This window comes from Berghia stephanieae, chromosome 4 (genome assembly GCF_034508935.2).
Source record: "Berghia stephanieae isolate SIO BIC M18660-M18661 chromosome 4, UCSD_Bste_1.3, whole genome shotgun sequence".
NCBI lineage: Eukaryota > Metazoa > Mollusca > Gastropoda > Nudibranchia > Aeolidiidae > Berghia > Berghia stephanieae.
Window position 1 is genome coordinate 57,695,361 of NC_088363.1, and position 11,552 is coordinate 57,706,912.

Sequence of the window (11,552 nt, forward strand, 5' to 3'; positions counted from 1 at the left end):
TTATTTTATTATTATTATTATTATTTATCATTATTATTACAACACTACTATAACTACTACTACTACTACTACTACTACTACTACTACTACTACTACTACTACTACTACTACTACTACTACTACTACTACTACTACTACTACTACTACTACTACTACTATTGATGCGCATTTTGGGCATTTTCTGAGTTGCTTTCTGCCTTTGTCTTGGAGTGCGATTACTTAGTTTTGTCCTCGCCCTGGCCGTTGTCTTTGACTCTGAGGGAAGCAATCAATTGTTTAGTTATAGTTTTGGGAGATTATCTTTTTCTCTTGCAAACCATCTCTCTGTTATATACTGTTTCATTATTTAAAAAAAATACAATGGTTTGTAAACATTTGAGTGTATAGCTTTTAGTGAGGACCTGCGCTTGTGTTTAGATGACAAGTTTAGGTGATCTCAATCTAAGTACGCTGAAAGTGTGCTCTTGGAATCTACATCTGTTCCATATATGAACTCTTCCCCTTTGTCTTTCTTTTTCTCATGTTTGGTAGCCTCGGTCTGGACTAATATAAATGCTTTGAAATCTAGGTGATGATTATGATGGCGAAGACTATCATATTGATGCTGAAAATAATGATGATTGATGATGATGAAGTTCTTAATGTATTACTATTATTATTATTATTATTATCATTATTATTACAACACTACTATAACTACTACTACTACTACTACTGCTACTGCTACTACTACTACTACTACTACTACTACTACTACTACTACTACTATTGATGCGCATTTTGGGCATTTTCTGAGTTGCTTTCTGCCTTTGTCTTGGAGTGCGATTACTTAGTTTTGTCCTCGCCCTGGCCGTTGTCTTTGACTCTGAGGGAAGCAATCAATTGTTTAGTTATAGTTTTGGGAGATTATCTTTTTCTCTTGCAAACCATCTCTCTGTTATATACTGTTTCATTATTTAAAAAAAATACAATGGTTTGTAAACATTTGAGTGTATAGCTTTTAGTGAGGACCTGCGCTTGTGTTTAGATGACAAGTTTAGGTGATCTCAATCTAAGTACGCTGAAAGTGTGCTCTTGGAATCTACATCTGTTCCATATATGAACTCTTCCCCTTTGTCTTTCTTTTTCTCATGTGCTTTGAATTATAAATCTATAACTTTATTGGCTATCCCATTTTCTTTTTTTTTAATGTCGCTGAAATGACATAAATGTGTCTGTACTCGTTGCGTCTTCTACTTCTATCCCCCTATGTCTGTTTTCCAACTTGTTTTCTGTCTTTGTCTTGGAAGAGGATTACTTGGTTTTGTCCAGGCCCTGCCTGGGAGGGAAACCGTCAAATTTATAGTTTTGGGAGATGATATTTTTTTCCTTGTAAATCATCTCTCTGTTATGCACTTTATTGTTTTGTTTACATGTTATATATGCTTTGTAAACATTTGAGTGTATCCCTCTTTGTTGGGACCTGTGCTGGTGTCTGAATGAGACTTCTAGATGATCTCAAACTAAGTACATTTTCTTCCTTTTTACTGGCGCTGATATGACCTTAATGTGTTGCAAGCACCGTAAAACCCTTAAAAACAAAACAAACCAAGTGGTATACAACAACAACAAATCAACTCCTCTGCCTGGTCCCTTCTATCTCTGTTCTTAACCTGGGTCGTCAGGCTTCTAAAGGGGTCGGGGACTGCAAAAACAATGGCACACGGAGCAACTGGGAATATTTTTTGACGTGTTTGAGCCCAGGTTATTTCCCTGAGCGCCCCCTTCGGAGGGATAAGTTAGTAAATGCATTGCTCAGCCTCTTCACTATACGCACACTGGGATAAGTTTCGACACTATGGCCATGAAGCTCTGAAGGACTTACTTTGTTTTAGTAAATTTGGTGGTAGCTCACTTGAAAATGCACTCTTAGGTATACACATATATAAACATATACCGGGGTCCCTAAAAGAGGTTTTTAATGTGGTCTCCCTAAAAACATGTTTTTACCAAATGTCTCCTTAAAGCAGCAGAAACACTTAGTAAAACAGTAGGGGGACCGAGTAACTTTCTATATACCATTGTGATCATCAAGCATCAGAATTATGTTTATAAATCATTGGAGGGCATCAAACTATACTCATTTGAACAAAGATTGAACAATTTGAACAAGACATATGCTTGGTCCTCCAATTGGTGCATTTCACAGTGGTCACCTAAACAGTGGATTGATACTTATATATATATAGATAGATAGATATATATATGTATATATATATATATATATATATATATATATATATATATATATATATAATATATATATATATATATATTGTATATATATATATATATATATTTGTATATATATATATATATATATATATATATATATATATATATATATATATATATATATATGTCTATATGTATCTGTATATCTATATATAATATTATGTTACTTTTCTTTGTGTGTCATGATTGGAATCTTGATGAGAGAATGTTTTTATGGGAAAATGTATTACTATGTATTTTTATGCACTATGTGTTAAAACCCATGTCGGTCAAAGGCTTCTATTAACCTGACTACATTATCTATGAAACATTTTTAAATGCCGACAATAAATATTTGAATTGAATTGAATTGAGTAAGTACCTCCCTGCCCACTATGGGAGATCAGGTAGACTTTATCATTTTTTTGCAACATAAATGGCAGTCCTCGTCGGTTTTGTTTTTGAGGGTTATACAACGCCTTTAGGTCATTTCAGTGCCTGTAAAAAGGAAGAAGATGAGATAATAGTATACTTCTAGATTTACAATTTAAAACATAGAGAAAGAATAAGACAAACAGGACTTGTCTAAATAAGGAATAGTAGTAGATTCCAAGTCCAATCCAGACACAAGCGTGGGATCCCACTGAGAATACACTCCCTCTCAGCCAAGGACAGGACAACATAAAAGTTATCTCATTCGAAGACAAAGACAGAAAGCAAACTCTAAAAAGAAATCAGATATATCGGGAGATAGAAGACACAGCAAGAGTAACCTCTCCGCCCACAATGGGAGGTCATAAGACCCCACAAGTGGTATAATGCACTAAAGACAAGAGACAAGTATCAATTTCTTTTTTTCTTTTGACGTTGGCCTTTTTGAGTTTAATACTCATTCTGAGTCAGTCAGTTTATTGAAGGTGGAAGAAGAAGAAGAGGTGAAAGGGAAGCAAGTCTTTATCGTAAAACAACTGTATGGTAAAAGTACTTTTGGGTTTATGAGAAAAAATAATGACATATGTTTGTTTTTTTCAGGGTTTTACGCCAGTAAAAAGGAAGAAAATGGGAAGTAAAAAGTTATAGAATTACAATTAAAGCACTCAAGAAATGGTAAGACAAAGGGGAATTGGTTCAAATAGGAAACAGATATAGATTCCAAGAGCACACTATCAAAGTAGTTAATTTGAGATTAGCTAAAAGTCTCATCCATACACAAGTATAGGTCCCCACTACGATGAATAGACTCAAATGTTTACAAATCATATACGATACGTAAACAAAACATAATACAGTGCATAAAAGAGAAATGATTTACAAAGAAAAAAAATATCATCTCCCAAAACTATACATTTGTTTCCCAGGACCAGGACAAAACCAAGAAATCTCATTCCAAGACAAAGATAGAGAGTATGTTGGAAAATAGATACAGGGGGATAGAAGACACAGTAAGTGCCTTCCTGCCCACTATGGGAGGTCAGGAACCCCACCCAGAAATAACATTTCAAATCGTTTCCAGTTTACCCTGATTTATCTTTTAATATAATCCCTAAAGCATTCTTTATATCAATCTAATCAGTCCACCCGTCGTCCAAAATTTCACCTAGCACCTTATGCCTTACACCCCCCACCCCCACATCCCCCAAACAAAAACAATAACTATATATAATTGCCAGTTTCCCTCTTGGCTAAGGGCTCAGTCAGGGCTAGGGAAAAACCAAGTAATCTCATTCCTGGAGACGAATTGAAATCAAATTGGAAGGGTAAAACAGATATAAGGAGATAGAAGACGATAAGGGTAACCTCCCAAGCCCAACAAGTGAGGATGAGAGCCATTGAAGCTTCATGAAGCTTATTGAGCATGGTAAGCCGGGAGGAAAACTTAGTAGAAGTATATTTAAAAATAAAAATTAACATAACAAAATGAAATAACAATAGTTATAAATGCAATGCAACATTATCTTTGTTTATTCATATGCAAATCATATGTCATCAAGTCACTATCATAAAAATATGAATTACTATTTCTTAATTTTTTTATTAATATATTTCAGACTGATAACCAATAATCATTTCATGACATTTTCTTTGGCCATGGCTCACCACAGAGCAAAAGTTTATTATTTTGTGAATCAAGATCAACTGTCAGTTTCTGATTTGTAGTTTTCTACTTGCTAATCAGTAATAGAATTTCAGCCAATCAAACACCATAATTTTGTTCAAAAGGGCTTCGACACAGTATTTTTATTCCTAAAAACATTAGGTGTTAGTCATAAAATTAAAAAGGCATTATTTCAACAGCTTAATTTCTTTTGGATCGTAAGAGAAAGGAAAGAAAAAAGGATATAAGGGTCAAGAGACACATCCCCTGACTTTGCATGTTTTGCTTGATTGACATACTCCGAGTAAAATATTGGAATCTTTACTTTTTTTCTTCTTTTTACAACGGTCAAATAATCTACAACATGAAATATTACAACTTAATACTCTTTCAACACTCCTACAATATCAAATCAAGATTAATTAAAGAAAAAAATGAAGCCCATTTCAAATTTTATGTTTTAAAAAGAATGAACCAATCTTGCAGATTATAACATTGTCATTACAAAACCATATTGACAGGTTTATCTTTTTCCTCGCTTGGCACCAGGAGGAGGTTTTTGTAACTGAAAGGGCTGTCTTGTATTAGCTGACATATTAAGATTCGTTCCTGCCAAGTTTAAGGCTGCAGTAGTGGAAGACGACCCAAGATTTGCAGGGTTTCCGAAACCTCCAATGCCACCAGGTGTGGATCCTAAAGCCGTAGAAGAGAAGAGGCTCCCAGCGGTACCTATACTTGGTTGTCCTGTACCAAAACCTGTGAAGAAATATAAAGCCATAATAAAACACTTTTTAACATTTCTTTCCGGATATAATCCTTACACCAGATCATTCACATTCAAATGAAAAAAAAAAGAAATATAAAGCAATGTATATAGGTCTATAACATTTTAGCCATTGATTGATATATACAATATCAAATTATTGTGTTATAGGTAAGTACAACTTGCCATGCATCTTTAAAATCCTCCCAATTGCTTTAAAATTAACTTGACCAGATGGTCTTGACTTTATTATACAAGGTGTGTTTCAGAATTAAGTTTGCCTCTTCTATAACTTCGCTAAGAAGCAACCTAAAACAACTAAATTTTGAGACAATATGGCATTATATATAAGTAATCTCAATAAGAAATTTCAAATATATTAGTTGTTGTGTCATTGAACTGTGACATGGCTAGTTTGTTGTACTTTTGCCCCATGTCCAAGCATAATCAAAGGGAAATGGCAGAGCAAAACCTTGATGCAACCTTCTCACGCTGCGATGTTTGGGTTGTCATCAAATTTTCAACTCTTTTCTCGGCAAGTCTGCTGTTGAAATACACAGAGACCTTTGTAAAGTTTTGGATCACAATGGTCCTTCAATTCAAACTGACTGTTAGAAGGTGGGTCAGGGAAGTTGAAAATGGGAGATCTGACATGCAGGATGAGGAACACACTGGGAGACCTCCTGTTGTCACTTGTGGCAATACTGTTGTGAGAATGAGAGCTGCTCTGGAAGAAAACCCAAGAAGAACTTTGTAGGGTGAACTTGTTGGTGTGTCCATTAGAGCTTTTGCAGAATAATGACCATTGAATTTGGCAAGAAAAAGGTGCTCGCAAAGTGGATGCCTCATTTGTTGACAGAAGAACAAAAACAATTACGAGTTCAAGTCAAGAGCTGTGAACGAGTTTCTCGAGGGCTACTCGTGCGAATTGTTGGAACACCCGCCTTATTCTTGATAGATCTTGCTCCATGCGACTTCCATCTTTTTCCTAAGGTGAAAGAAATGCTGCGAGGCCAACTATTTGAAGACGAGGACCAGATTCAAGAAGCGATGAGGAATGCAATCATGGCTTTGGACAAACAGCCACTGGTCACCATCCTTGAATGTTGGGTACTCTGAATGCAGAAGTGTGGAACTTAATGTTTCTTATGTTGAATAGGTAATTGAATAAAGTTTCATTTGAAACTAACTACAAAGTTATTCAAAATATTATGAGATTACGGCGCTACACTTGACTTGACTTGACTTAGATGCCTTTCGCGTCTCGACCGAAAGATCGGGTCGCCTTGGCTGTTTCCAGTATTTCCTGTGTGTGGTGTCTCCAATATTGCCGGTCCTCTGCTAGGGTTCTCAGATTTTCAAGGTCCCCTGCCGTTATGAGACTAATGCTTTGTCCAAGTGTTGTGAGGTTTTTGTTTAGGATCACGGGGAGTGTTGTGATCGGTCTTCCTCTGAAAAGGTTCCCGTGTTTTTGGAAGTATCCCGACATGGCTTGGTTTGCTGGTATGTTTTTGTCCATGCGTAGTATGTGACCGAAAAGTTGCCATCGTTGTTGTAAAATGTCAAGGAAAATTGGTCTTTCTTTTGTGATCTTATAGAGTGATTCATTTGAGATCTTTTTGGGGTATTTGATGTCCAGTACCCTTCTTAGCTGTGTGCGATGGAAGGCATCCAGATGTTCTTCTTCGGATTTTGTCAACGCCCAAGTGCCGCAGTTATACAGAAGTACCGGTTTTACAAGAGCATGGTACAGTTTCAGTTTGGTTTTTCTCTTTATTTTGTCACCTCTAATCCATACATTGGTGAGTTTACTGAGTGCGGCGTTTGATAGCTGTTTTCTTCTTTGTACATCCTCGGTGTCTCCAATTAGTGAGCCGACTTTCTTTGTTCTTTTCCATTCCTCTTTGTTCCTCGATATTGTTGTAAATTCGGTTTTATTGGCATTGACTTGGAGGTTATATTTCATGAGGGTATTTTGTATGATGTCTATATTTGCTGGTGTTGATCCAATAAAATCAACATCATCTGCATAGGCGATTTCTCTAGGGATTGCGTTCTCAATATGAGTCGTTGGTTTTGGAATGACTTTTCGAACTTCTTTCAGAGCATGTTCTAAGTATATTGTGAACAGAATCGGGCTCAGACTATCTCCTTGGGGGGTCCCGATGTTACTTTCGAACTGCGTCTGTTTTGTGGCCCCGTATATCCTTGGTTGTATCTTTGTGTTGCTGAGGAGAAATCGGATTATTCGGAGCTCGTCTTCGTCTACTATTTCTGTTAATATCTCCAAAAGTTTTCCTCTGTCGATCGTATCAAAGGCTGCGGACATATCGATTCCGGATATTGTTATGGATATGTTTTCTTTGAGTGCCTTTGCTGCCAACCATTTATGTGTCCATACAACGTCCGATGTGCTTCGGTCTTGGCGAAACCCGCTTTGGCTATGTGATAGATAATTTTCTATTTTCGGTCTAATTCTGTTGAGGACAATAGTTGACAGTGTTTTTCTTATGGTATTCAGTAATGTTATTGGGCGCAGGTTGTTTACGGGTCCTTTCGTTTTTCCTGGTTTTTGTATTGTAATTAGGACACCGCTGTTTATGTCCCAGTCTTTGTGTGTTGAGAATGTTTTGTTCATTATGTTTGCAATGCTCAGATCCAGGGAGAGGGTACCGCATTTCAGCAATTCAGCGGGAATTTCATCTTCGCCTGGGGATCTGTTATTGTTTAGGCACTTTATGCTATTTCTAACTTCAGTTGTTGTGATGCGGTTGTTTAGGTCTCTAGGGTTTCCTGAGAAGGGCGATATTTGTGAGACTTGTTTGTGAAATTTCTGCTGGAAGTGGTCAGTTACAATGTCAAGGATATCGTTTGGATTTGTTGTCTGTTTGCCAAATTTATCCTGTAGTTTTGGGTTCTCGAATGGTTTTCGGTTCAGAGATTTCGTCGCTTTGAACATAGACGATGCGTTATTTTTGGACTTTTCTATGTCTTCCACTTTTTTGTCTAATTCCTCGTTTCTGTGTTTTATTGTAAGTGATCGAATTGAATGCAGTATTTTGTTTCGTTCCGTTTTCAGGTTTATTATTTCTTCCGAGTCTTTCGTGTTTTGTATCCTGATCCTAAGTTCTTTTTGTTGCTGCGATAGATCGTTAATAGCGATGTTAGGCGTTCGATTTGGTTTGTTCTTAGTTGTATTAATAGAGCCTGCACTTTCTTCCCCGCATATTTCATTGCCGCTTGCGTCTCTTTCCATTCATTGTTTGGATTACTGTTTTGCTTTATTTTCCATAGACTTGAGTTAAGTTCATATTGGTAATGAATGCGACATTCTCGCTCATTTACTATTTTTGCCGTGTTTATTTTGACTGCCGTTTTACCTTTCTGTCTTCGTTGTCTGTACACATTTATGTTGAAATTCGTTTTTACAAGTTTGTGATCGGATGTTAGCAGTGTACCACCGTATGATCGCGAGTGGTTGAGTAGTGTTTATGGCGGTGTCGACATATGATATAGTCTATTTGGTTGTGTATTGTTATCATTTTGTCTTGGGTTTGGTCTTTCCTTTGTCCTACCCATGTTGTCTGGTGTCTTGATGGGTGGTTGAAAGCACTGTTTGTTATGAAAAGTTTTCTCTGTTCACAGAACTGGACTAATTTTTCTCCGTTATCGTTACGTTTTCCTTTTGAGTATGATCCTAAACATAGTGTGTCACTGTCGAGACGTTTTCCTACTTTGGCATTAAAATTTCCAGCAATTATTAATATTGATTTGTTTCCTATTTTGTTCAGTGTATCGTCTAGGTCTTTGTAAAATTTATCAGTTTCCTCTGGGTATTGTTTTGCGCGTTGACTTGTTGGTGCGTAAACATTTACGATTGAGATAGTGAACGTCTTCTTACCGTGATCGTCTTTGTTATCGTTATTCTGGTTCCTTGAATTGATCTTACACTTAAGCTCAAGAACACATATTCTGTCCGAAACATTCCATTCGTCACTAGTCAAATCCCTGCAGTTTTTATTTATGAGAAATCCACATCCATAGTGAGGTGAACTGGAAGCAAAGCACAGCAGTCTGTGACCATTTATTGTTTGGTCGACGCCATCTTGGATATTCGTCTCTACAGGGAAACTTAATTCTGAAACAAACCTCGTACCTTACAATTTCATTCTTTATGCTTTTTGGAAAACTAACTCAGGTATTAATTTATAAAGGCTCTCCATTAGTAATCAGGAAGCTCTATTCAACAAACCACATTTATTTTGAATGAAACGAATTTTCTGAAAAATGAGGGGTTTTGAGCTTTTTAAAAACCACTTCCGAATGCAAGGCTTTGAGGATTTTTGAAAACATGTCTTTTATTTTAAAAAAAAAATCTTTTAGTTATTTTAAATGACATGTCCTGCATGGAGTACCATTGTGAAGAAAAAAGATTTAATTGCCCCTATCTCAAGTGTTCTGCATCCAATGTTCACTGTTTAACTGTTAAGATTAATAAAATTCAAAGAGACGAGTTCCACCCTCTGTGCAATGAAATCAAAATAAGCCACAGGAGTAACAGACTAATACACATGAAAACCAAAAGACAAAGATATTTTAATTCATTTTTACCATCAGCAATACGAAACTTTAGGATGATTTTTACTACATGGCATTTGAAAGATACTATATTCGCTCTAAAATCTATTTATTTATGCATTTTTACATAGTGCTATATCTAAATTATTTATTATTTATGTATACATTCAAATACCATGCTTTATTTTTACTTTTTAAACTGTGTTGGCTATGTGCAATCCTTCCCAATTTATTTTCAAAATTCTATTTACATTACAAAACCATTATAAAAGTTTGTTTTTATAATTAGCTTCGTATTTTCATCAATTAGTTCTTTCTAAAATCTATTTATTTATGCATGTTTACATGGTGCTATATCAACATTATTTGTTGTTTGTTTGTACATTCAAATGCCATGCTTTATTTTTACTTTTTTACCAGCCTGTGTTGGCTATGTGCAATCCTTCACAATCTATTTTCGAAATTCTATTTACATTACAAAACCATTATAAAAGTTTGTTTTTATAATTAGCTTCGTATTTTCATCAATTAGTTCTCTCCAAAATCTATTTATTTATGCATGTTTACATGGTGTTATATCTACATTATTTATATATGTATACATCCAAATTTACTTTTTATCAACCTGGGTTGGTTATGTTCAATCCTTCACAATCTATTTTCAAAATTCTAGTTACATTACAAATCCATTATTACAACTCTACTCTACTTTCATGTCCAATTTTTATAGCATTGCTTGTAACTGCTGTATATTTTATGGATATTTTATTTTATTTTATTATATTTGATGTTTATTTTTACTTTTAATTAGCTACGTATTTTCATCAATTAGTTCATGACAGTGTATAAATCTGTGCTAATATATTGATGAATGATGTGTAACATTATGATAATTTCCATTCAGGACGAATAAAGTATATCTTATCTTATCTTAACTATAAAATAAAAACACTAAGTCAACATTGTACATGAAACTACTGCATGACTGGTCCAAATTATTTAACAAGAAAACTGGACGGTAGTTCATCAACAAAATGGATTAACTTAGCTGAAGAGGGTGGAAATGAGAATCCAATCTGTTTGCAACTTAATACAGTACTTGTTAACAAGTGTTCACCTCTTGAAAATTCCCAAATAGTGGTGAAAATTACAGTAAATTTCTGCTACTTATGGGAACAAAAAATGAAAATAAAGTGACACATTGGAAAGGAATTGGTGATTATGTAACAATATGGAGATCTTAAGCTGCATTTCAACGCATTCCATGGTTATAGAGAAATAGGTCCAAATAAGTTATGTATGAATTTCAGAACAAATTTTAAAATAAAATAAAAATTATTAAATAAAAAATAAACAGTCAAGAGTTTTTAAAAAGAACTTTCAAGTGTAGAAAACAAAATGCTGAACTGTTTCACACTGGATGGAATAATTGCAATATTGGTTTAAAACAAGCAAACAAACAAAAACAACCTACAAGTAGCCAAAACGCAAAATCATTTTAAGAGACATTAAATAACTTACTAATTCCAGTTTTGTTGGCACCAAAGAGACTTGTGGCACCAAATGTGGATGTTTGAGCCATGCCAGTAAGGCCTGTGACAGGGGGACCCGTTGGCTCCTGTGAGCGGTTGAGAACCAAGGCCATGGCCTGGGATGCAGCATTAGACACAGAGGGAAATGGGGTTGGACCCATCAATTCTGAGAATTGCTTCTTGGGAGCTGGTTTGGGTAATGGAGTTGATTTATGGAAGACATTCTTATTGTCTCCATGGAACACACGACGGTAGGTCAAAAACTGATCTTTTTGGCTCTGAAAAATATCAATTGTTCAAATTAAAGTTAACTGATAAACAAACAAAATAA

General features: G+C 35.3%; 2 protein-coding genes across 2 annotated transcripts in view; one reads left to right on the forward strand and one right to left on the reverse strand.

Annotated features, from left to right (window-relative positions):
* LOC144971812 (uncharacterized) overlaps positions 1 to 4,316 on the forward strand; it is a 17,641-nt gene extending 13,325 nt beyond the window's left edge. The window contains exon 8 of the mRNA XM_078912889.1: positions 4,302 to 4,316. Within this exon, the coding sequence (XP_078769015.1) occupies positions 4,302 to 4,316 (15 nt within the window). The remainder of the gene's footprint in view (positions 1 to 4,301) is intronic.
* On the reverse strand, positions 4,186 to 11,499 carry LOC144970899 (nucleoporin p58/p45-like; the record flags this gene model as incomplete). The annotated part of the gene is given in 2 exon segments (XM_078911037.1): positions 4,186 to 5,104; positions 11,211 to 11,499. Coding segments are annotated over 2 exon segments (522 nt in total), but the record flags the coding sequence as incomplete, so codon positions are not given.
* Positions 11,500 to 11,552: the final 53 nt, after the last annotated feature.